The sequence below is a fragment of the Schistocerca cancellata genome, chromosome 5, assembly GCF_023864275.1.
Source record: "Schistocerca cancellata isolate TAMUIC-IGC-003103 chromosome 5, iqSchCanc2.1, whole genome shotgun sequence".
NCBI classification, from domain to species: domain Eukaryota; kingdom Metazoa; phylum Arthropoda; class Insecta; order Orthoptera; family Acrididae; genus Schistocerca; species Schistocerca cancellata.
Window position 1 is genome coordinate 250858752 of NC_064630.1, and position 27800 is coordinate 250886551.

General features: G+C 43.5%; 1 protein-coding gene across 1 annotated transcript in view; it reads left to right on the forward strand.

Moving 5' to 3' along the window:
- The window catches only part of LOC126188469 (synaptic vesicle membrane protein VAT-1 homolog), a 64049-nt gene extending 45182 nt beyond the window's left edge, over nucleotides 1–18867 (forward strand). Inside the window, exons 6-8 of the mRNA XM_049930073.1 lie at nucleotides 17699–17956; nucleotides 18414–18658; nucleotides 18739–18867. Of these exons, the coding sequence (XP_049786030.1) occupies nucleotides 17699–17956; nucleotides 18414–18658; nucleotides 18739–18867 (632 nt within the window). The remainder of the gene's footprint in view (nucleotides 1–17698; nucleotides 17957–18413; nucleotides 18659–18738) is intronic.
- The last annotated feature ends 8933 nt before the right edge of the window (nucleotides 18868–27800 follow it).

Below are 27800 nucleotides of genomic sequence, written 5' to 3' on the forward strand. Positions count from 1 at the left end.
AATGTTATTTATCATAGGTGGACTGAACCGACCAATCATGTGTATGTACACTGACCGAAAAAATCATAATGCCAAGTAGTAGTTGGGCGACATAAACGAAAGTTGGTAGGTGTGTTTGTACATATGAAAGAAGTCTCTTTAAATTTCATACTAGGCATTAGGAGTGGCCCTAGTAGCGTCATTGAGGATCGCCCCGTAACAGTTGCGAACATTACTTTTTAGATTGGACGTGGTGATTTCTTGACAGTCAAGTATGCCTTTAAGGCGACAAATGATGGTTTGGTTTGTAGGGCGCTCAACTGCGCGGTTATCAGCGCCCATACAATCTCGCCACTTTCATGAATGATGATGAAATAACACACACCCAGTCATCTCGAGGTAGGTGAAAATCCCTGGCCCCGCCGGTAATCGAACCCGAGACCCCGCGACCGCGAGACCACAAGCTTTAAGGCGACAAAGACGCCATTATCAACACCTCTGAGTCTGAACCAGAACAAGGTCTTGTGATAAAGCTACTAGAAGCAGATTGTTTCTTCTGCAATACTGCAGAGAGATGAGTCAGGAATGTAGCCTCTGTACATGATTGCTGACAGCTGCGGTCACGGAAATATGGTCGTAAGAAGACTGCTCCAGATAACGAGGCAGTTCTCAGAAGGACAATCGTGTTCGGCGTATGGCTCTGGGACATGATACAGTATCTGGAGAAGCTGGCACTACAGTGACACAACGAATTGTTAAAAATAGCCTACTTCAGGTACTGCTCAGAGACAGACTCCGAGTAGCATGCATTTCGCTGACCCGAAACCAGCGCATTTTGCGACTTCTGAGGTGTCAAGCGTAAGCTCATTGGAGGGGAGGGGGAAGTGTGTTGTTTCCTGATGAAAGACGATCCTGCCTCGGTGCCAGTAATGGCCGGGTGTTGGTTGGGAGGGGGCAGTTGGGGGCCTGCAAACCAATTTCTCTCTCCTAGACACACTGGACCGACACCTGAAGTTGTGCTCTATGCTGAGATTTCATATGACAGCAGTAGCACTCTCGTGGTTATCCCATGCACCCTGGTGGCAAATTTGTAGTGTCTCTGGTGATTCGACCTATTGTGCTGCTAATTATGAACAGCATTCAACAGGTTGTTTTCCAATGGGATAACGCTCGCCCACATGCCGTTATTGTAACCCAACATTCTCTATAGTGTGTGGACATGTTGTCTTCGCCTGCGCCATAAACAGATCTGTCCCCAATGGAGCACATACAGGAGAACATCGGGTGATAGCTGCAGCGTGACAGCTGCACCATCATCCACGACTACGTCCCTGTATTAACCGACCAAGTGCAACAGGCACGGAACTGCAGCTCACAAATTGATACCCGGCACCTCAACTGTACAATGTACGTACGTTTTTCACGCTTGCATTAAACAGTCTGGCAGTTACACCGGCTATTGATGACCAGCGTATCGCATTTGCAAATGCTTATCTCGCGCTTACATTAACCTGTGATCTTCCAGTGTTAATCACTTCATGTTGCCTAGTCAAACGTATTCCCGAAATTTCATTACTCTGCATTAATTTTTGTGTAGGCTTTTTTGCGTCAATGTATATCAGTTAACATTGATAGCTCTTAAATTCTGTTATTACTCTTTGGGAACATCCTGAGAGGTATCATGATCAGAACGAAATTTTCACTCTGCTGTGGAGTTCGTGCTGATATGAAAGTTCCTGGCAGATTTAAACTGTGTGCTGGACCGAGACTCAAATTCGGGGCCATTGCCATACGCGGGCAAGTTTGAAATGTAGGATACGACATACTGGAGGAAGTAAAGCTGCGAGGACGGGTCGTGAGTCGTCATAGGGTAGTTCAGTCGGTAGAAGGCTTGGCTACGAAAGAAAGAAGTTCCGAGCTCGAGTTTTAATCTACCAGGAACTTTCAGCTATCAGGATATTGATCTATGCATCTTGATTTATGTCCTCATGTTGCTGTGTAGCGGATTTAAGTACGTATAGTTGTGCGTAGGAATTATTTTCATTTGTTACGGAGCTTCCATATATTTTACTATTTTTTTCTAATAGATCAGATCTGATGGTGACTTGATAAGAAGTCATAACCTGTAATGAGAACTTTTGTGTAACCTGGGGGTGAAATACATCTAAATCTCCCAAAAAGAGCGAGGGGAAGAAAGTCTGCATTCCTCCGTATGAGCCCTAATTTCTCCTATCTTATCTTCATGGTCCTTAAGCGCAATGTAGAATCGTTTGGCAGTCAGCTTTAAACGCTGGTTCTCCAAATTTTCTTAATAGTGTCTCTCCAGAACATTGCCTTCGCTCCAGGGATTCCCATTTATTCTAGAGGCGTCTCCATAACACTTAAGTTTTGGTCGATCCCACCGGTAACAAATTCAGCAGCCCGCCTCTGAATAGCTTCGAGGTCTTCCTTCAATCCGACCTGGTACGCATCCTATCAACTGGATCAGTACTCAGGAATAGGTCATACCAGCGTTATAAATGCGGTCTCCCTTAAAATTCTCCCAATAAACCCAAGTCGACCATTCATCTTACCTATCACACTTCTCACACGCTCGTTCCATTTAATACCGCTCTGAGACGTTACGCCCGTTAAACGACTTGACTGAGTCAAGCAAGATACTAGTAATACTGTATCAGAACGTTACAGGTTTGTTCTTCATACTCATCAGCACTGACTTACATTTTTCCACATTTAGAGCTAGCTGCCATTCATCACAGCAACTGGAATTCTATGTGTAAGTTGTCTTGTATCTTCCTACAGTCACTAAACTTCGAGACCATACGTACACCACGGCGTCATCTGGAAACAACCGCAGATTGGTGCCTACCCTGACCGCCAGATCATTTGTGTCTATAGAGAAAAACAGCGGTCCTGTCACACTTCCCTGAGGCGCTCCTGACTATACCATTGCCTCTTACGAAAACTCGCCCTCGATGACAAAATATTGTGTTCTATTACTTCAGAAGTCTTCGAGCCACTCACATATCGGTGAACTGATTCTATATACTCGTACTTGCTTTAATAGCCTGCAAAGAGGCACCGTACCATGCTTTCCGGATATCTAGAAATATGGAACCTGTCTGTTGCCCTTAATTCACTGCTTTCAGTATATCACCTGAGAAAAGGGCAAGCTGAGTTTGGCACAAGCGATGCTTTTTAAAACCATGCTGATTTGTGGACATAAGCTTCTTAGTCTCAACAAAGTTGATTGTATTCGAAGTAAGAATATGTTCAACGATCCTGCAGCAAACAGAAGTTAAGGATATTGGTCTGTAATTTTGCAGGTCCGTTCTTTCACCTTCCTTACATACCGAAGTCACCTGCCCTTTCGTCCAGTCACTTGCGATTAAAAACAAGTTATTTTCTTCCGAATTATTTTTGCAGCGTGATATTTGCTCGTTGCAGTGAGCACAAGTAGACAACTACTGTAATCATTGTGCTAGCGCCACCATTCTGCGGGCACGTGACGTATTTAGCTACAGGACCGGGACAGTCTTGGACGATCAGTATGTGAAGCATAGGTGACACAAGACATGACAGCAAAGGGAAAACGTACGTGTGTGTGTGTGTGTGTGTGTGTGTGTGTGTGTGTGTGTGTGTGTGTGTGTGTTTTTCTGCAGGTATGGACTTTCCCGCTTAAGTGCTTGGCATGCGCTTTCTAGATCCATTTTGACATTCTCTGCTGTTTCATTCTCAATAAAAACTTGTAAAAACGAAGACCTAGACCTTTTAGTGCGTGCTCATATCTAATTATGATGCTCTTTTTCTTTCTACGTAGGCTGTGCACAACAAAATATTATTGAATTTGGAGGAGTAAGCTGGTGACAAACTTCGTAAAATGGTCCCGCCCCAACGACACACACACCTTTGTTTTAATATTTGCCACTCCATCTTGCGTATCACATCCGTGACTCCTTCCCTAATTTGCTGTTATACTAAATCACCTACCTGTCTCTGAACCCTATCGACATCCTGATTCAGATTTACGTACCTGGAATGGATACCATTCTGTGCAGCAATACCAAAGAGCTTCCCAGGGGGCTCGCCATCTTTGGCAGGTTTGTGTTCGGCTACCACGGGGCCCCAGACTTTGCAGCATCTCTTCCCTTCCGTTCTGCATGTCTATCCTCTTGCTATTCGTTTTCCCCTCCCTTGGGGAACATGTCTGGGGTTTTACCGGGAACGTTCCGCATTGTCTGGCTGACATATGAACAGTCCCACCACTGTTTTTCGTTCCCTTTTCCTTTCTTTGTTTCCCTTCTCCTCTCGTTCCTTTGCTTCGACGTTTGAGGATACTCTTTTTCCTTCTTCCTCCCTGTGCGCTCCTGACGGCTGGTCCACGCGTCTGACGCGTAATTCCCAGCCCAGTCAACAGGTAGGGTTCGCACGTACCCCCTGGTACAGGCCAGGCCCAGGGAGGGATGATGGCCTGAGCTGCTACCTTACCAAATTGCCGATTGGTTCCTCCATCAGCTGTTGGGGAGGTGTGGCCTCAGATGTGACCCATCACCTAAGGCAGGTGCGCTCCCTTCTCAAGGGGGCTCCAGTTGGAAGGAGTGCGCCACTGGAGACACTGGTAGTCATGGGATTTTCTCGCAATGAGTTAATCATCTTCTCAATCAACGTCTACAAAACTTAAACTGAATGATGCTAACGATTCAAAGACCATTCAAGCTGCAGCACGGTTCCTTACGGTATCCCATACTGAAGACTGCCCTTTGCAATGGTAAACCCGTTTATTATTCAGACAGGTGTTGATGAAATTGCTGGCCTTGTCAAATCCTTCTCTCGTTTATGGAATGGCACTTTGCTTTTGGAGACCACTTCTGATTCTAAAGCCCAACTGCTTGCCGCTTCGCTTATCCATGGCTCTCCTGTTCGCGTCGAGGCCGATAGAAACTTGAATTCCTCCCATGGTGTTATTTACACTAGACTGCTCGACGGTCTGACAGAAGTGGAAATCCAGTCTTTCTGGTCAGGGTTTCATAGCCGTCTATCAGGTGATGAAAAAGGTGGATTACTCCATAGTGTCACCTACACTCTTGTTCTCATCTTAATAGTGGTTTTTCTGTCCAAGATCAAAGGAGGCTATGAAATTACCACAATCAGACTATATGTTCCGAAACTGATGCACTGCTACCAGTGTCATCATTTCAACCACACTAGAATGTCTTGTCGGCACCCAGACAAATGTGCAACCTGTGGTAGGGATGCATATGAGGGCGATTGTTTCCTTCCCTGCACTGTGTAACCTGCAATGGTGGCCACGCCGCGTCCTCTCGGGATTGTCCCATGTATCTTGATAAGCGGGCTGTCCAGGAGATATAAGTTATTGACTAGTCGCAAACATTGCATTATACCGTCTGCCATTTGTAGTTCTGTTCTTGTTACCTCTCGCTCCATGAAGGACATGACCATGCAGACATGCGACCTCAAATTCAGCTCTGAGGTTGTGAAATCGCAGTGTGTCAAGGTAGTATTACCATCCCCCAGTTCAGCTGTGCAACGAGCCATCGAACTCTCGCCTCATGGGACGAAGCCACCAGCTACACAACCGGTAGGCCAGAAAGGACCCAAGGAATACTCACATGAAGAAATCCTACGTGCCTCCAGCCAAACAACGCCTGTCTCTTCCTCTACTAACCGGAAATGCACGAATAAGTCCAACAAAGGCAAACGCACTTCTCCTTCGCCGGCTCGAAGATCGTCTTTGACGGTGTCGCCACGTAATACATTAGCCCAGGTGGCCTCCGTGTCGCCGGTGCGCACCGCCAACCGTTTCTCTGCGTTGAACGTCACATATCGACAGCGCAAACAAGCCGATGCTTCTGTGGACCTCATGGAGCAGGATCCTCCTTCATTTGTGACTTGTAGCAGTGTGTCTTCGCAGGTTGTCACACAGCCGCCGGCAAGTGACACCCCCTTCATTTCTTCATCATGACTCCTCCAATGGAATGTTCTCTTCCTTCGATCCCACGAAGAGGATTTATGCAGCATCCCCTTATACTTTGCTTTCAGAATTCAAAATTGCGTCCTCACGACTGCTTTGAGCTTTCACGTTTCTCCCCAGCTGGTTTTGATCTTCCGCTGAGGTCAGTGTTCCAGCTCAAGGGGGCGTCATGTTGCTCCTAAAGGACGACATTGTCAACCCATGTAGCTGATTACTCATCTTCAAGCTGTTGCAGTTCGCCTTTCCCTTCCTCACCGTTTTCCCGCTGTACCATTTATGTTGGCCCACAGTAATTCGATACCACCATGGAAAGCTTCGTTCGGCTTATTGGACTGCTACTTCTCCCATTTCTGCTACTTGGTGACTTTAACGGGTATCATCCCCTTTGGGGTTTTCCCAGAACCTCTGAAACGTGCCCTCTTGGCTGATCTTCTCAATCAGCTCAACCTCTTCTGCCTTAACACAGGAGCACCCAAAATCCTTTCCGACTCCTCGCACACATATTCCCGTTCGAACCTATCTTCTGTCCACCTTGCCCATCGTCTTGAGCGGTCCGTCCTTCTTGACGTATACTCGAGTGAGCTTTTCCCATGTGCTGTCAGTTTTCTGACTCCTCCACCACCTGTTTGCACACCAAAATGGCGACATTCGAAGAACAGATTTTCCCAGTTGTGATGACCAGGTGGATTCTCTCACAAAATTTATCCTTACTGCTGCCGAATGCACAATTCCTAACCTCTTTACCATGTCGTGTCTAAGGCCCTTGGTAGACTGAGGTATGCCGCGACCCCATTCGCAAGGGGGAGACGTGCCCCCCCCCCCCCCCCCCGCGTTTTTAGCCGCCTTCCTACACTGGATAACTGCATTCATTATAAACAGATGCGCGCAAAGTGTCTTCGCATTCTTTGGGATAGCAAGAAAGCCAACTGGATTTCATTTACTAGTTCTTTTAATAGTTCCACTCCTTCCTCTGTCGTATGGGCCAACTTCCTACGGCTCTCTGGGACCAAGATCCATTCGCCAGTTTCCGGCCTGACAGTACGAGACGTCATCGAGGATCGAGGACCCTATTGCTATCTCCAACACCTTGGGCCGCCATTTTGCGGAAATTTCGAGCTCCTTCGACTGTCACCCTGCCTTCCTCCATTGGAAACGAGGGAAGGAGGCTCGGGGGGGGGGGGGGGGTCGGGGGTCGGGCGATACCCTTCTCATCTCCGAATCGTTAGAGCTAAAAAGCCGCCTTCACTATGATGGAGCTAGATCATGCTCTGTTCATCCCGATCCTCCGCCCCAGGGTTAGGCCCTGTCAACATTCAGATGTTGCATCACCTTACTCTTGTGGGAAAGCACTTTCTGCTTAATACGTACAACCGTGTCTGGGCAGAGGGCACATTTCCCGGACGTTGCCGTGACACGAGCGTCACACGCATACCTAAGCCCAGTAAGCACTAAAACAGTCCTTCTAGCTACCGCCCCATCTTAATCACCAGCCGTGTTCACAAGATGATGGAACGTACGACTCACGCGCATCTGATTTGGTGGCTCGAGTATCGCAATTTACTAACGACTGCACAACGTGGATTTCGAGCGCGCCGTTCTCCAGTTGACCATTTCGTTACTTTGTCCACCCATGTCATGAAGGGTTTTCTGCGGAAATCCGAGACTGGCCGTGTTTCTCGATTCGGAGAAAGCCTACAACTGCAGGTTAACTGGTATCACACAGTCTTTACACGTGAGGCTTTCGTGGGCGCCTGCCCTGTTCCCTTTGGGAGTTTTTAAAGGACGAAGTTTTCGAGGTACGTGTGGGTTCTGTCTTATTCGACACCTTTATCCAGGAAACTGGCGTGCTTCCGGGTTCCGTCCTTAGCGTCATCGTCTTTGCTATCGCTATTAACCCTATAATGGCATGTCTCCGAAGGGGCATCTCTGGCTCTCTTTTTGTTAACTATTTTTCCATCTATTGCAATCCTCCACGGACCTATCTCACTGAGCGAAGTCGTCGACGACATCTTGATCGTCTATACTCCTGGAGCGTTGACAATGGGTTTCGTTTCTCCACTGACAAAACCGTTTGTATCAATATCTGGCAGCGCAGTTGATTTCTCCCGCCATCTTTACATCTTGGGCGTGTTGGTCTTCCATTCGTTGAAACTACGAAATTCCTGGGGCTTATGTTCAATAGAAAGCACTCTTGGTCCTCCCATGTATCATACCTGGCAGCCAACTGTATTCGGTCTCTCAATGTTCTACGTGTCTTCAATGGTACTTCCTGGGATGCACATCGAACCAGCCTCCTCCGTTTGTACCGTTCACTTGTCTGTTCGAAACTTGACGACGGGTGCTTAATTTGTGCGTCTGCACGTCTGTCCCTCTTACGCCATCTCAACACTATCCACCATCGTGGCATCCGTTTGGCCACTGGCGTCTTTTACACTACCCTCGTTGAGAGTCTGTATGCTGAAGCTGCTGAACTACTACTGTCCTACCGCTGTGACTTTCTCCTCGGCAGGTATGCATGGCTTTTGTCGGCCACGCGTGGCCACCCATCCTATGCCTCCTTCGATGATTCCTTTGATTGCTATGGACGCGTCCCTCTTCTGTTACCTCCTTGAGCCCTCTCCTCCGACTCCTTCAGAGCCCTTCAAAGTGTGTCTGCGCATATCTTAGTGAAGCGGGTCCTGGAAAACTGCCACTTGCTCTCTGTTGGTGGAGCCACTGTGATGTTTATGTGGGTTCTTGGTCTTGTCGGTCTGCCAGGAAACGAAGCTGCTGACGCTGCTACCAAGGCTGAAATCCTTGTACCTCAGCCCAATAGTTCCCACATGACCTCCAATGATCTCTGCGTTGCCGTCTACCCGGAGGTGGTGTCCCTTTGGCATCGCCATTGGTCCTCCCTTCATGGGAATAAACTACAGACTATTAAGCCTCTCCCTGCGGATTGGACGACCTCCTCTCGGCCCTCCCACCGGGAGGAGGCAGTTTTAACTAGGTGGCGTATTGAACACTGACTTTTTAGCCATTGTCATTTGGAAAAATGGCTCTCCCCTACCGCGTTGTACACATTGCGCCCAAGTTTTAACTGTCCGCCGCTTCGTGAAGGAATGACCATTTTTTAATCGTTTACGTTCCCGCTTGGGTTTGCCGTCTGATTTATCGGCCGTTTTAGCAAATGACGCTCGGGCTGTTGACCGTGTTTTACTCTGTATCCGTCAAAGCTATATGGCGAAGGTCATATAATTTTTAGTTTTTGACCTCAGTTTCTTTATGGTGTCTCTTGAAGCCCTTTCTCCACGTCCGTGTTTTTAGCCGTCGTATCTTACGTCAATTAGGACTGACGTATAGTCGTTTAACTCCTCTGTGTTAGTGTTCTATAATTTTGACTTGGGCGCGTATGACCCCAGTTTTTGCGCCCTAAAACAAAACAAACTAACAATACTGAAGAGGACGGGCAAAAGTAGTGTAGGCAGTCTCTTTAGTATATTCGTTGCATTTTAGGTCTCCCACCAATAATACGTATTTTTTGGTTCGCCTTCTTCCGCACGACATTTTCTATGTGATGGTTAAGGGAAAAGAGTATCGTTAGACAGAGCGCTATGTGAACCGGTACCTAAAGGAATGGTTGGTTTGAAAATCCCAATGTCTTTTCCGCCATTAGAATGCCGTATTTCACGTTATATTTTACATATGTAGTTCCGTAGGACGAAACTGAAGAGCAAATCTCCACGGTCACGTAACGGGACAGTACATGAAACTAACATAGATAAAATACAATGAAGATGAATCCTATGCAGATGGCAAGCTACGAATTTATATTACTATAATTTGAGTTGGGCTGTACCAAAACTACAGTTCGGTACATTCAGCATGCTGTATAAATGACGTAGTAGATGGTAGAATTACCGGTAGTGTTGGTAGAATTGGTTGGGAAATAAATATGTATTAATGTGTAAGAGAAAATTGGAACCGACGTGTCTCCTCTTTTTGCTTTGTTGTTTGGTTGGTTGTTTTGCACACAGTCAGAACCGCACATCATTCAGCATTAGTCTTGTGCAGTTCACATGCATCAAATATATCCCGCGAAAATGTAACAGGATGTAGAGAATGTTTCCCTGAACAATTAGAGATAGGGAACTGGGGTCGGAGAAGCCACCTTAACGAGATATGGAAGTAAATTAGTCCAGCGCTTTGTTTACTATTACTCTTTCCCAGCGAATGTACAACTAACATGCACACAAATTTACACGTACTGTGCTGTTTATTTACATGTACAGTGTAACCTCACAGCAATAATGTTTGTCAATATTAACTGAATAATAAAATGTGCCAAGCGTAACCTCCTTGCAAAATTAAAGAATAATAATGGCCCAAATGTAAACTCCCCACAAAATTAACGTTAAGAAATGAAGATTGGTCACAAACCCACACAATAATATTAAATAATGAAGCATGAACTGAATGTAACATCTGAACGGCAATAATTAAACCTGACAAATTTTATAGGTACAGCAGCGCTGACCTACGGCCCTGTGAAATAATTAAACCAAAATTCTTACCTCAGTAAAACTGCATCTATATCTGCTCTTATTTTTCGGCATAGCTTCGTGCAATGCTGGCTTATATTTAATTTTGATTCTTGGAGGGAATGCATAGGAAATATTATTTAGCTTGAAATGAATCCTTTTGTTTAAATGAGTTACTTTATAAAAAGTTATTGGGGCATCTTTTGAACAAATTAATTACAATTAACACACGTTATTAGCTGAGCGCAATGCTGCTTCATTACCTTTTACAATATTACACATCGTCCTGAATCGTGACCAGAGTCGCGGAAAGATCGCGCTACCGACGCATGCCGACGTCTGCTCGGTACAACTGTCCACTCGCTACTACTGTATCCGACTGCCTACACGCAACTACTGTCGTCTCGCGCGGTCAAGCGCAGACTAGCCACGATAAATAAATCTCTGGTCAGAGATTCTGTCATGCCTCGCCATCGCTGGTAATGAATACATACGTGTTTAAACATTCTTTATTGCCTGCAAGGAAACACGGACGAGCCTCATTCCTAGTACATCGTGATGGTTTTGTTTACTTTGTGCCCGTAACGTGGCTTTGTTGTATCGTATTTACATTGTCCCATGACAGAACGTGCTATGAATCGACGAAGGGCCCATTCATTGCACAGTGCTATTCAGAGACTTACAGTATTACACGATGGAGCAGTACCAGGAAAGCTTCGCACAACTCACTGACATACGTCTAGTGACAGAAGAACGTTGCAACGCACTCGCTGCTGGAAGGTTGTGCAGGGAGCGATCTCCTAACAGGCATTATCAGTCACTACGAGTGTGTATTTCTCTCGATCGACGAATGTGGGAGACTGGTTCACTGGAAAGAAGAAACGAGAGATCTGGCAACACGAGCACCACTCGCGCACCCGATTTTGAAGAGGAGGTGCTCAAACGTGTTCCAGCGGACCTCACTAAAAGTACTACTAGTATTGCACGTGAAATGGACGCTGCACGTATTAGCACGTGGCGAGTACTCCACGAACAGCAATTACACCCATATCACCCAGTAGTAGTCCATGCAATGCTTGGAACTTAGTACCAACGGTCGCATTGTGTCAGTGGTTTGCTCCAACAATGGACTGATCAACCAGATTTCCTCTAAATCGTACTGCTTACTGACGAGGTCTCATTTGATCGTGATGGCATGTCGCATAGCAGGAATAGCCATGTGTGGGATGAGGAAAACACTCACGCTGTAGTAGTCAGACCATCAGGTACATTTTGCTGTGAATGTCTGGGTCGGTCTTGTAGGCCACAACCTCACTGGGCCATATCTTCTTCTAGCCATCTGAATGGCCACCTATACTTGAGATTCGTGCAGAGTTGTACCTCAGCTGTTGGAGAACGTACCCTTGGCTATTTGTGAGAGGATGTGGATGCAACATAACGGTGCACCGCCTCACTTTAGTGTGAATGTCTGCAACAATCTGTGCTGTATTTCCTGGTCCCTGGATTGGGAGTAGAGGTCCTATTCCATGGTCTGCGAGGTCAAGTGACCTGAATCCCACTGATTATTTCCTAAGAGGAAGTTTAAAGTCGTGTGAGTCCCCAGTAGATACGAAGACGGTATTAGTTGCCAGAATTGCAGCTGTCTATAATGATTTGAAACACACCAGGGTTATTTGACAGGATACGTCAATCTTGGACACCGAAGTCATGCTAGCATTGAGGTTCATGGCCTTAGGTTTCAGCACATTTTGTAAGATGCAGTTCAAATGGTACATTAATTGTCAGTGATGATGGTTGCAGTTAACTGTAACTAATGTAAACAAGAAAACACAGTAATGTGATTTTATTCCCACTATCTGCCTAAGATAGCTTCTCCAACCTTAGATTCTCCACCTAAAATTATTCAGTGGAGCATCGTCTGTCCTGTTAAACTTTTGCACGCTCTTATTGAAACACCCTGCAAACTTATTGTTTATACTCAGTAAAATCTTCGTCTTCATGATCAAAAGCGAGACCCTGCTGTTGTTACTGATAAAGTCGAAAGTTGCTGCGGAACAACAGAAACATGATTTATACAACTTCGACAAAATATTGAATCTATGTTTGATATATTTTTTGCGGTTTTAATTTTACGTTTTTGTTTAGTGAATTATATATATCATAAATCTGTATTTTTGTTTCTTTGTACAACATTCCTCTGTTTCACATTACAAATCAAAACTTTCCAAATAAAAACTGCATTAGACGTTTACAATTTCAGTTTAGCTATAAGTGCTGTTTATTCTTAAGTAACAGACAGCAGGAAAACTATGCAGAACCAAAATGTCACGTAGGCTACCTGGCACTTCATATATCCTCACAGTTTCTAAACGGTTCACAGCTGTGTGCCAGATAAATTGGCAAATCTCTTACCTAACACAGCACTCGAAGAGCAGTAGTAGTGGTTAGTTTATGAATAGACATACGACTGTCCCCTAAACCCTTTCCTTACCATATACGTCCCAGAGAACCAGTAGAATTCCTCTGCATGTTACTGCTCTATCAGTCTCTCATTGGTAAGGGTGGCCTGCTAATGATAGGCAGAATTCTTACAATTACAGATAGCACATGTAGCTGGTGCTGCCTTCAAGTTTAACCATCTGTTCAGCATTGTCACGTAGAATTAGTTTTCAACCCAATGAACAGATATAAAAAGCGGGAGGCTTTCCCGCTTTCGCGGATAATTCCTGTTAATGGACTGCACGCATGTATTGACATTCGCCGGATGACAAATGGTGCTCATACTGAGCACCTGTAATGTGAGTTGAAAGCTTGGATAGGCGCTCTATCCACTGATGTATGTCTACTTTCTGTGTGTTGTTTCTGCACAGTTCCCTTCTGAAACTCCGGAGGTACTTACAAATAATGCTTTAAGTCCACTTCTCTCAACACTGGTACACGAAATCATGGGACATATTTTGTTCATATTGTTAGTTCTGGTTATGACATAGCAGTTCTCGTCAACTATGCTCAAAGTCGAGCACCGCGGCTGCATCACACATCGCCTATGTGCTGAAGTTCAAATGGCTCTGAGCACTATGGGACTTAACTTCTGAGGTCATCAGTCCCCTTGAACTTAGAACTACTTAAACCTCACTACCCTAAGGACATCACACACATCCATGCCCGAGCCAGGATTCGAACCTGCGACCGTAGCGCGGCTCCAGACTGTAGCGCCTAAAACCGCTCGGCGATCCTGGCCGGCTCTGTCGAAGTGCTCCTTTTCCCATCCTTTCAAATGCAGTACGAACTGAATTATTCTCTTATATAAATTAGGTATTTCATTCGATCCTTTCCATTCATGACACTTTCCAGTATGTATTCAGTCCTTATTCTGTTGTACTTTAACATTTCTCTGCTAACACTAAATTTCACATGCTTTCAATCGTTTTATTATTTCTTTCTGGTCCCGATGCAACTCCTTTATCAGTTCTACAGAGATACCGTAATCCGCCCACCTCTGAACAATCAGTTGTCAGACATCAACATTCAGTCCTGCGACCTACGCACCTGCTGCTCACCAGGCTGGCTTAGATATTCTTAAACTTTCTGTGTATATTATAAGCACCAGCTCTCACACTTTTAATTTAATTAAGCATCCGACTTCGCTCATGACACTTTCGACGATCTTTGTCATCATTGATTTTCTGTCCCACTTCCATTTCGAGATAGATCTTGCATCATTGCGTAGGTCCTTACTACTCCTGTTTCTCAGCTAAGAGCAGTGGGTCACCCTTTCATGCCTGCAGTTAATACGACATTGCCTAGCAGTGGGATAAATTCTCTTAGACGTTACCAAAATCGTTCTAATATAGGTAATCTAAAATGGCCACTACAAAAAACGTGTAAAATATTTCCTTTCTTCCTAACTATGCCTAATATTAATCATGTTTGCAAAACTGGAGTCCTATTCCAAATAAGGAAACGTCGATAATCATCCTAATTTAGTTTCGATTTTCTCTTCGTTTCTTCGGCAAGGTCCTGAATTTTTTTAAGCGTGTAATACCAAACTGATTACAGGTTAATTTTTGCCTCTTCTCAGGTTTATTCAGAAGAAGAGCAATAATTATCCGTTCTAAAAACTGGTAGAATATCCCGAGTTTCTTGAACTTAATTTTAAATGTTGTAAAACTTTCTCATTCCTCTGTCCTGACTTAAAGCTCATGAGTGTTCAGTTGATGTGTCATCAATATTTAGAAATTTGTGCGTTCAGAGTTCGTGCAAAGCATTCTGAAGTTCAGAAATAAGGCTAGACTATTCTTTGCAATAGTATTGCATAGTGTTACAGTCCTAGATAGTGCTTCGTTTCAAATGATCCACTTGTCCTTCGTCGTGGGGGGTGTTACAGCATGATTTTTCCTACCTAATAATCGAAAAGCAATTAAAAAATGCATGTCAGCAGATTTAAGTTACCTTTCGTTGAAATACTGTACGCATTTTGGAAGAAGGGTATCTATCTAAAATATGGATTTTTGAAAAGGGTGGTAAATATAAGAACAGAAAAAAGTCGGAATCTACTTCTTCTTAAGGCGTAACGCGCAGCACGGTAGCTTTCGGGACACTAGTGAGTCAGGACAGAGTACAGTCGGCGCGACGGATTAGCGACTGTACCTGGTCCACCGGCCAGCCTGTGTGGTTTTTAGGCGTTTTTCCACACTTCTTTAAAGAACTGCTGGGCGGTTTCCAATATCCGTCTTAGAAAATACGAAACGCAGACAACGAAAATACCACCACACATAGAACCAAGTTCACACAATTCATACAAAGGTGATGCTATTTGTTGCATTCCCTTAGGTTAATTGACGGTGCTGTAACGACAGTAAGGACATCCAACCGCAAAGTTAAATAAAACGAATTTGCCAAATACTGAGTACAGTCGACCCCAATATACATTGGATGAAAGCTCAGTAAAAGATGAAAAAGAAACAAAATCGAAATCTGACGGTACATTGCATTTTACTGTTGTCGAAAGTAAACCAGGATTTATTTCGCGCCACACAAAGAACGTTGCCAGGTAGGCTGTTGTCACTTTTACGCTAACTGAAGGTAAACAGGTGATGAACTGGTATTTAAGGAGGATTTGTTTCGTCAGTAGTTCTTGGCATTTCCGAAATAGGATTTTTGTCCTAAAAAGTCTTATTATCCGCGACTCCAACATATTACTCCCCCCCCCCCCCCCCCCCCCCTTAGTCCAGTGACCTGGAATTTGTCCCGATGATTCTTGCCCGCATGAAGTAATCAAAATGTGCTTTAAATCACCTGGCCCTTAAAGTTAAGTCAATTATCGAAAAGTGGAAGAATAGTTTATGAAGTCCTCTTCCGGTCCCACTTAGTGTAGCGAATGAAAAACTTGAAGGAAAAATTTAGAATTACTGCTTCACTGCACAATCGACAATCCAGGCCGTATAGAAGTACAATGATAGTACGCTGGCGTGCAAAATTAAAGGACGGAAGTAACGTTCTTATGAGGAGTCACAGCCCAGTAACATACCTTCATGAAAGCTGGTCCATATACAGAATGATCTGCTGCAGTATGTTACAAGGTTGCTGCAAGGAATACGCAATGAGACGAGCAGAACGTCGCTTTTATTCAAAGACCATAACTACACTGAAATCACCGCGATTCGTGATGGTTACCTGGACATTACAAAAGGTGGGGCAATGCTCTGAGTAGAATGTGTGCTCACCAGGGAGAGGAATGCATGTTCTGAATCTGCTTCCATGCTTGCTACAAGGTCACTAAGGAGTTGTTTTGGTAGAGCGCTCGAAACCTCCATCAGAGTGGTTGAGAACTTCTGGGTAGCCGTTGGTGCATGTGGATTTGCTATGATAAGTATTCCCAATGCATCCAGCACGTGCGTGATTGGGTTTCATTCGGGGTGGGGGTGGGACAATCCATTCACCGAATATCCTGACTTCCCAGGAGCTGCTCTACCTACGTTTTTCGTTGCGGTCGCGCAGTGTCGTCCATAAAACCTGCGTCGGAGTCGAATGCCCCACTGAAAAGACTAACATTGGGAAGGAGTAAAGAACTCGGTCAGCACACCATGCTCCATTATGCCTCCCCACACCGTAACACACCCGGACCACCAAAACTATCATGCACTGAGTGCATTACGTGTTCCCACCTCTCGTCATACGAAGTCACGTCTAGCATCAGCACTCAGGCTGATTCTGCTCTCATACGATAAGAGCACGGATCATCGCTTACGATGTCGCGCAATGTCCGGGTGTCAACGGGACACAACGTACTGTTCGTCGTCGGAGGGGGGGGGGAGGAGAGAGAGAGAGAGAGAGAGAGAGAGAGAGAGAGAGAGAGAGAGAGAGAGAGAGAGGGGGGGGGGACCAGTCCTTCGCAGTCGGCGTGTCACTGTCTAGCGTAGGATTGCGAGCCATGTCCTGTTAAGTGTCATCGCAGTAGCACCCTATGTTTGACGTGGGTCAGTTGTTACCTTATTACAGTGCCATCTGCTGATGTAGTTGACCGTGGTCAAGCAACTCTTCTTCGGACAGCAGAGGCTGTGTTTCGGAACGCTCCCAATGCACACGAAAGAACGCCAGGAGAAATACCACCTCCTGAGTTACACTCGTTACAAGTACTGCTCCTTCCCAATGAATCTTGCCCGTGTGAAGTCTTCCAAATGTTGTCTCAAGGTCATGTCGCAAGGACCACCATCATTGGGCACCGTAACTGGTAGCTGATTCAGTTTTTTCGCGTCCCTTCTACTGGATTTTCTTGCGGGGTCAAACGCCCTTGGTGCTATAGTCACTCTGACCTCGCAACACTTACATCCATTAGTGGCAGGTTTATATTAGGTGTATCTGTAATTACGAAGTGTGTATTCTTTGTTAAGGTCATTGATTTGTGACATCGATGCACACGAATATAATTTTATAATATATGTATGTTTATAAGGAAAAACTTTGTATATTGAGAACTGGCTCATGCTTAGGGCACTGGTAAAATGTAAAAAATGTAGGGAAGTCCCTCCGCAACGGAAGGGGCTTGGCGCGATGTAAAATGTGGTTTTGGTGGTTGAACTAGTTAGTTAATATGTTATGTTACTTTATCCACCTCATCCTTTAATTTTGCAAAGCGATGTAGTTTAACATTATAAGCCTCCTAATTTTCGTAAAGGTACAAATACCAGAGACTTGTTGTTTTCAGGTGGTGTAGGCACTGCCGTTGTGCAGCTTGCTCGACTGGTCCCTTTGGTGAAGATCTTGGGGACGGCTTCCGTAACCAAGCATGAAAAACTGCGGGCTCTCGGTGTAAACCGCGTCTTCCGCCACGATGAAAATTACGTGGGGCAAATCTTGGAAGAATACCCTGGAGGCGTAGATATTGTCATAAACACTAACGGCGGGGTAGATACTGAAAAATGCTTGAAGCTGGTAAAAGCGTGCGGAAGATTAATCAACATTGGTGAGTAAAATCGTCTCTGGGAGGATGAAATGTTTCGTCAAAGTTAATCTTTGATCTGTAAATATAAGTGCTTCTGACTGGAAAAGAATCGTGCGAAGATTAAATAAACGCTGGGAAAACGTACACCCTTCTTACTAAATGTTTATTAGTTATTTGTTTCAACATAGCCGTTAGATGCTGGAGATGTGCTCACATATAGCTGATTACGTAGACTTACATCGTAAAAAGGTAAGCTTTTGGTTCGATGTAAGAAAGACCTGGAAGGCTTTAAATGAATAATCTTGAGTATGTACAAAAAATTCTCATCAGCAAGAGAAGAATGAGGCAAAATCAGTATTAGTTACTGAGGAATATTTTTGAAGTATCTAATGTGAACTAAAGCTGAAGTCTGACATTACTGTTATGTATGTATTAACGTATATGTTCTATAAACTAAGAAATCGTTGAACATTTTCAGGTTCAAACAGCACGGCTATATATCCAAAAACTAAGTTTTGGGGATTGAAGATGCCGTCATGGGATACCAGACAGATATCCACAACACATATGATCAAGAGGAATTGCGCTGTGATAGGTCTGAACGTCGGAGACTACCTGGAAAATGACACGAAGAAAGTGCAAAAAATACTGACGACAGTGTTCCAGCTTTATACGAGGGAGCAAATTCACCCTCAAATTCATTCCATTTTAGAGTTCGAGAAGGTGATTTTCTTCCGTATAGCGACTAGTGACACGTTTTAGATAACTTTTGACAGTGTTTTATTTTCTATTTTGTTTTCCAGGTTGTCGACGGTATGAGGCAGCTGTGCAGTCGAGAGAACTGCGGCAAAGTAATCCTGTCTGTGCAGGACGAGGCTACCCGATTGGAGGTGCCGGAATACGTCCTGAATCCCCCACGAAGGGTTAGGTAGGGCTGCAACAAATCAGGAGACCAGAGTGGGATAGGCAGGAATCGTCGTCGTCGTAGTCACAACGTTCCAAAGTGTGATTAAAACGCGACGGGAGAAGACACTGAATGTCCTCAACAAGAGTGGATTTTCAGTTGGATCCGTGTCGTTATATATAAGATTTATATATACTGCATTTGCACTTATTTATATACTCCAAATTGATGAATATTGCTCTGAATATTCAACCTTTATGGCACGTTGTTATTTGTTTTAAACAATATGGTTATTTGTGTAAAATATAATCATAAACCATGAAAGCAGGTCTTTATTAAAGTCAAATGCTGGATAGTTCAAATGGCTCTGAGCACTATGGGACTTAACATCTGTGGTCATCAGTCCCCTAGAACTTAGAACTACTTAAACCTAACTAACGTAAGGACATCACACACATCCATGCCCGAGGCACAATTCCAACCTGCGATCGTAGCAGTCGCGCGGTTCCGGACTGAGCGCCTAGAATCGCTAGACCATGCTGGATAGGAGGGGCGATGCATGTAGCCCATATTACGGGCGTAGCTATGTCAGCACACACACACACACACACACACACACACACACACACACACACACACACACACACACACATATTGTTAACAGATATGACCTGAAAATAATACTGTTGACTGTTATTCAAGATGACATTAAAGGATTATCTATTGTCATTAGCATAGCTTCCCATTCAGCATTTCATAGCTGTCTTCCTTCCGTCAGACACGAAGCTAAGACATCCTTTCACCCTACTATCTACCCATGCTTTCCTCATCCACTTCCATTTCTCTCTTCCTTCCATCTCATCTGATATTTCCTTATTCTTTCTTGCTTTTCCTCTGGCCAGTCAGCTTTGGGACGGATCGCCTAGTGCGAACACCCATGTTTCTTTTTAATCTTCAAAATATATCGTTAGTATAGAATTTCAAATTAAGTAGGCCGCGAGGGCAGAGGAGCCATGTCACGGACTGCGCGGCCCCTCCCGCCGGAGGTTAGTCCTCCATTGGTGTGTGTGTGTGTGTGTGTGTGTGTGTGTGTCGTTCTTAGCATTAGTTAAAGTAGTGTGTAAGTCCAAGGACGGATGACCTCAGCAGTTTGCGGTCTCTCTCTCTCTCTCTCTCTCTCTCTTCAAAATTTCAAATTATTTCAAAAAGAAAACAACCTTGGTTGCAAAGAATAATTTTTACAACGCATTTCACAATTTTTGGCATCATCAGATTCTCTACAAAAGAAAGGAAAGAAGTATTAGTAAGAAAAGAGTGCAGCGTTCTATCATTCACCGTTACAATGACTAAAAGTTACTGAAAAACTTAGTAAGGGAAAACTGACGTAGTAATTAGCAAATACGCATTTGTCCGAAATGTGTAAAAAAGTGTGTGAATGCCTATGGGACCAAACTGCTGAGGTTACCGGTCCCTAGACCTACACACGACTTTCCTTATGCTAAGAACACACACACACACACACACACACACACACACACACACACACACACACACACACACACACACCCATGCCCGAGGGAGGACTCGAACTTCCGGCGGGAGGGGCCGCACAATACGACATGGCGCCTCTATCCGCGCGGCCACTCCTCGTGGCCCAAAATTTGAGAGATAAGGCGTGGACGTACAAGGCCAATATAGCTGCAAGAAATTTTGGAAATAAAAGGTAAAAGAGAAAAAAGTACAAAGACGCAATACCACAGAAGCAACAAACTTGACTTTGAACACATTAGCATCTGCAGACGTAGAATCGCGGAAAATACGAGTACATCCTTACATTTGTCCTCTAGCCATCCCTGCTTAGCCATTTTGCACTCCCTGTCGATCTCATTTTTGAGACGTTTGTAATCCTTTTTGCCAGCATCATTTACTGCATTTTTGTATTTTCTCCTTTCAGCAGTTAAATTCAATCTCTCTTCTGTTACCCAGGGATTTCTATTAGCCCTCGTCTTTTTACCTACTTGATCTTTTGCTGCCTTCACTATTTCATCTCTCAAAGCTACCCTTTCTTCTTCTACTGTATTTCTCTCCCCCGTTCTTGTCAATCGTTCCCTAATGCTCTCACTGAAACTCTCTACAACCTCTGGTTCTTTCAATTTATCCAGGTCCCATCTCCTTAAATTCCAACATTTTTGCAGTTTTTTTCAGTTTTAATCTACAGTTCATAACCAGTAGATTGTGGCCAGAGTCCACATCACAAGAGGGGGGTATATTGGAAACGGCCGGAGGATACGAAAATACATCATGGTCAGGCATAGATTCCGAAATCAGATACTGTATTGTAAGGCCTACACAGAAGCACATATGGACTCAGATTACAATTTAGTAGAGATGAAGAGTAGACTGAAGCTTAGGAGACTAGACAGGAAAATCAGTGCCCAAAGAAATGAGATACGGAAGTGCTGAGGAATGAAGAGTTACGCTGGAAGTTATCTGAAGCTATAGACACTGAGATAATGAACAACTCATTAGGCACTACAGTCTAAGAGGATTGGACATCTCTAAAGAGGGCAATGACCAAACTGCAATTACAAGAAAGGCAGCAGCGTTGAAACCATGGATAACAAAGTATTTCAGCTTATCGACGAAAGAATGAAGTACAAAATTGTTGAGGGAAATTGAGGAATACAAAAATACAGGTCACTTAGGGACGAAATAAATAGGAAGCCTACGGAAGCTAATGCAAAATGTAAAGAAACTGAGAAAGAAATGATTGTCGAAAGGACGTATTCAGCAAATAGAAAAGCCAAACAATCTTCTGTGAAGTTAAAAGTAAGGGCGGTACCATTAAGAGTACAACAGGAATTCCACTGTTAAATGCAGAGAAGAGAGTGGATAAGTGGAAAGAGTACATTGGAAGGTCAACGAGGGGAAGACTTGTCTGATGACATTATAGAATAATAAACAGTCGTCAGGGAAGGGAGAGGGGATGCAGTATTAGAATCAGCCGTTAAGAGCTTTAGAAGGCTTAAGGTCAAATAAGGCAGAAGGTGTAGATAATTTTCCATCGGAATTTCTAAAATCTTTTGCGGACATGGCAACAAAACGACTATTCACATCGGTGTGTAGACACTGTGAGAATGGCGACACACCATCTGACTTTTGGGAAAACGTCATCCACACAATTCCGAAGATAACAAGAGCCGACAAGAATGAGAATTACATGCACTATCAGCCTAACAGCTCATGGGTCAAAGTTCCTGACAAGAATAATATGCAGAAGACTGGAAAAGACTGGGGATCTGTTACATAACAATTAGTTTGTCTTTACGAAAGGTAAAGGCACCATAGAGGCATCTCTCACGATGTGATTGACAATGGAAGCAAGACTGAAGAAAGATCAAGATGCGATCATAGGATTTGTTGGCCTAGAAAAAGTGTTACAGTGGAAAACGGTGGAACATGTATGAAAGCCTGAGAAAAACACGGATAAGCTGCAGGGAATGGCAGGTAATATAAAATATGTACAAGACCCAAGGGGAACAATAAAACTGGAAGACCAAGAACGAAATTTTCGAATTAAAAATGGTGTAAGACAAGGATGTTTCCTTACGCCCCTACTGTTCAATCTGTGTATCGAAGAAGAAATGACGGAAACAAAAGAATGGTTCGGGAATGTGGCTATAATTCGAGGTGAAAGGATGTCGTTGATAATATTAGCCGATGACATTGCTATCCTGAGTGAAATTGAAGAAGAATTGCAGGCTGTATCTATTGAAATGAACAGTGTAATGAGTAAATATGGATTTAGAGTAAATCTAAGAAAGACCAAATTAATGATAAGTGGCAGAAATGAGAACAGCAAGAAACTCAACATTACAATTGGTATCACGAAGAAGAAGAAGAAGAAGTGAAGGAATTCTGCTAGCTACGCAGCAAAGTAATCTGAGACTGACGGAGCTAGGAGGACATAAAAAGCTAACCAGCGCTGGCGAGAAAGGTATTCCTGGTCATGGAAACTGATACTATCAAACGAAGGTGTTAACTTGAAGAAATTTCTTAGAATGTACGTCTCGATTACAGCATTGTATGGGAGTAAGACATGTACTGCGGGAAAACCAGAACAGAAGAGAAGCGATGCCTTTGAGACGTGGTGCTACAGAAGAATGTTGAAAAGTGGGTGGGCTGTTAAGGTAAGTAACAGGTTTTCCATAGAATGGAAAATAAAAGGAATATATAGAAAACACTGACAAAAAGTAGGCACAGAATTGTAAGCAGAGATTGGAATACATCCAGTAAATAACTGAGGACAGGTCGTGTGCAATTGCTAGAGTAAGATGAAAAGGTTGGCATAGGAAACTAATTCATGGTGGGTGGCATCAAACCACTCAGACTGTGACTCAGCCTCCCAATTGTCAGACCACCACAGTTTCTACACATAGATTTCATATGTACTGCCTGTCTACTCACCTTCAACGAGGACATAATTAGGAACCCGGTTTGCTTACACTATGTTAAGAATGACATGTCTTAAATCCGACGTCTGTCGTTATTGTCGTCGACCGCGGTGGCCAAGCGGTTCTAGGTGTTTCAGTCTGGAACCGCTCTGCTGCTACGGTCGTAGGTTGGAATCCTGCCTCGGGCCTGGGTGTGTGTGATGTCCTTAGGTTAATTAGGTTTAAGTAGTTCTAAGTCTAGGGGACTGATGACCTCAGATGTTAACTCCCATGGTGCTTAGAGCCATTTGAACCATATTTTGTTATCGTCATAACAGTTTTTCTGTACTACGCACATTGTAATGTTGATTCAGTAAGATCGTCTCGTTCAGTGTGAGAGGTGGCATAAATATCCTCATCTTGTCGCGTGGATTAAACAAACGGGCCCGACTTTATTTTGAAAGCAGTGTAAGAAATTGTCTTTGACGCAGTATCTGTATTTTCCAAAGCATGAAAAATGTCAGTGAGGAACTCTTATTTAATTCCTCCTCCAGCACAGTGTAGGACTTTAAACTACTTTTTCGTTCACTTTTTCCTGCCATGGAATTCCAGTACTACAACACAACTAAATATTTGACTCCCACAGCAAACTTAATATTTTTTACCTCACACATAGCTTCAATCTGCGACTTCAGCTTCTTATTGATATAACCAACCAATTGGGCTATGCACGGGTCGAATTAAGAAGTACGGTTCGATAAAGCCGTAGAGTAGAGTAGAGTCGAGCCGAGCCGTATACATGTTTTCAGGTCCTGCAATGTAACTTGCTGCAAATCATATCTACCTGTGATCCTGCAAACGCTTTACGCACTAGCTAGAATTGCAAATGAATAATCAGAAATATCAACGTTTGAAATTGGTATGGATGACACCAGAGAACTACGTTGTATATTTTTTATTCACGTAAGTACTCTCAAAGTGAAAAAGGTCCTACAATTACCAGGTACAAAACAATTGGAAAGATAATGCATCTTCACTGCACCATAAAAAGTTTGAGTTACAAGAATTGTAGCAGAATCTCAATGTTAATATTCATCCAAGACGTGCGGAAAACCATTTCGTGATCACAATAACAAAATATTAACAGGCTAAAAATAATTCAGAGTTCAGCATGACAATTTAAACATCAACACACAAGAGATAAAGTAGAAATTGCAGAAGAGAGGGATGAGACTTTTCAAGTCATATAAATGACAGGTAGTGCATATTAACTATGACACGACGATCCAGTCCCATGGAGAAAGAATTTAATGATTTAGTTGACAATGGAACAGCAGAAAATTATAACGACCGGCAGACGGTATTCATCGTCAAGTACACCAAAAAGCACTTTGAGCTAAATTTGCAGGTCTGGAACAAGTCAAGAAATTGCTGGTAGGAATAGTAAAATTTCTGTAGTCGCACGTATTATTCCATAATTGTTTGCAACATTTTTCAGTGGAACTGAACGAAGAAAATACTCTTCATAGGTTGCTGAAAAGAATTTAGGTTAAGCCAAGGGGCAGGCCTGGGACGATTTTTCGATTTTTACACTCTACTGCTTAATTTATGGAGGAAAAAGGAGTGCAGGAACGAAAAGCAGAACATCTGGAAACGAAAGCAGTCTTCGTATTTTAAGACGATTTGACTGTGCACTGCCAACAGGAAGACTTTGCAAGGTAACTTCTTTCTTATTTGATGGGGACGCATTTGAAAAGAAAATCGCAATATAGAGCGGACTCATTCCGATAAAGACAGTCCAGTTCCCTAATCTGTGTCATTAACGGAAACGCAAAGCTCAGGAATTCATTATAGCTTTGAAAGAATTACAAGGACAGTTTCGCAAACGTTTCCAGGACAGTGTCTATCTTACAACCGTTTTTGAGGTGGTTTTCCGTTTCAGTTGAAAGTGCCCCTGTGCACCTACAGATTTAACTGATAGACCAACAACGCAATTCCCATTTTAATGACAAATCCTTGTAAGTTAAAACAATTCAGGACGTTTACATTGTTTTCTCAGGTATAGTTTCCAATTCTACTTAATGAGGTTGCAAAAGTTCTATAATATTTTGAACAGTATTTGTATGAAGGACCGTTTCCTATTATGAAACTACAGGAATCATGATTATGTGGCCACTTGAGCGCGAAGCTCCGTGAAACTGTTTGTCCATATGCCGGCAGTTAGCATCAGACAAGAATTATATTCTTCCGTGCTCAAACAGTAATTAAACAATACTCAAAACTTCTTTCTTTGGGACCTGTGTTGTTGAGAGATATGAAATGTAAACTAAGTCGTATACAGTGCGGTGCATTGCTATTTTAATGCAGCGCATTCTCAAGTTTCCCCTCTTCTGCTTCCCTCCCTCGCCATCCGACAGCGTGGGGTGGCGGTGGGAGCAGTGTTCCAGCCAGGCTGGCGAGCCGAAATATTCGCCGCCCCTGTTCTAAATGTAGAGCATCATCTCACTTTTTACACTGGCATGCACTTTCACTTATTTGTCCTCATGAGTAGCACATTGTTCAAATGTTTATGAATTCCTAAGGGATCAAACATATATACCCATGCCCAAGGGAGGACTCGAACCTCCGGCGGGAGGGGTTGCGAGTAGCACATTACACACCTCTCTGTGGCTGTTTAATTCGCAATTGGGATGGCGGGAGGGGGGCTACGTGCATTTGGGAAAGACCCCATGGCTTCCCCTGAAGTCCCGTTGCGGTGCTAATCGTTGATGGTCGCCCACACACCGTGCACTGTAATGCTTACGCCTGCATTGTGCCAACGTTATTGTCGTTCTACTGCATTTAGACTGCACTTACAAACTAAACTGGAAGAGAGAGAGTGAGGTTTCATACAAGTGCATGTTAGTAAGAGAAAGTGGACCACTGTTTCCAGTATCGTACTAGTTTGCAATTTTATATTATTATTACCAGTATTTCAATGTGATCAGCCACAATTATTTCTGTGTAGTCGCATTCGTAGGTAGTTATTAGATCCAAGCTTCAGGTTCGCACTACCAACTGTAAGTAGGCTGTTTAGGTTTTTATATTGGTAACGCCTCGTAGCGCTCTGTATGAAAATCACTGGCTGTGCAGTCTGTGGCTTGTTGGCATTGTTGGAATATTCGCTATTTTAGTGTTGGGCAGCTGGATGTTAACAGCGCGTAGCGTTGCGCAGTTGGAGGTGAGCCGCCAGCAGTGGTGGGTGTGGGGAGAGAGATGGAGGAGTTTTGAGAGCGGATGATCCGGACGTCTGTCCATGAGAGAGAGTAAATTTGTAATACTGGATATAATGAACTGATATGTATATTATGACTTTTGAACATTATTAAGGTAAATACATTGTTTTCTCTCTATCAAAATCTTTCATTTGCTAACTATGCATATCAGTAGTTAGTGCCTTCAGTAGTTAGAATCTGTTATTTAGCTGACAGTATTGGCGCTCGCTGTATTGCAGTAGTTCGAGTAACGAAGATTTTTGTGAGGTAGGTGATTCATGAAAGGTATAGGTTTTTCTCAGTTAGGGCCATTCTTTTATAGGGATCGTATCCAAACAGAAGTTGTATACCTCATCTGAACGCATAGGTAAAATTTTTGGAAGATCGAAAAGGGATATAGACAAATAGCAACCACATTCATACTAGCAGGTGAAAGCGGACAGTAGCTTTTATTATTTAACCATTCGAAACAAAATTTCAACTATATCTCAGTTGTTCACAGCAGTATTTCCGGCAAGTCAGATTGCGTTGCGCTAAAAATATAGTGTGTCAGTTTAGTGTTGATCAGAATAAGTAAAGAGAGAAATGTCTGAGTACGTTCAGTTCTGCTCAGCTGTTTGCAAATCAAATAACGTAAGAGGTTTATTAGTACAGTAATTCACTAATTTTTCTAAGGGGACGTTTCAAAACGTCACACTCATTAAACAAATTGCCTAACATCAGCAATTGTTCAAATTTCACTCGTGTCTGTTTCTTTTCGTTTCGTAATTTCTGTGAATAAATATCCGTGTATGCAGAATCTGAGCACAGTACACTTGCATTTCATCACATTTGTAATGGTAGTACAAGGCAATTTGGCAGACCAATAGTTCAGGAGAATACACTGTGACCTGCCTGTTTCCAGCGTATCCAAACAGAAGTTGTATACCTCATCTGAACGTATAGGTAAAATTTTTGGAAGATCGGAAAGGGACATAGACAAATAGCAAGCACATTCATACTAGCAAGTGAAAGCCGATAGTAGCTTTCATTATTTAACCATTCGAAACAAAATTTCAACTATATCTCAGTTGTTCACAGCAGTATTTCCGGCAAGCTCATGTAAAGACGCATCTGCCTTATTTCGTTTAGCGATTACAATTAACCTTTCCAAGCACTAGGGAACTCCCTCTTGAGTATCAGAGGGAAGTTACACGATTACTGATAACTGATTATATATAAAAAAAATAGGCTCCGAATATTAGCCTAAAGCGATGTAAGTCCTTATGTAGATT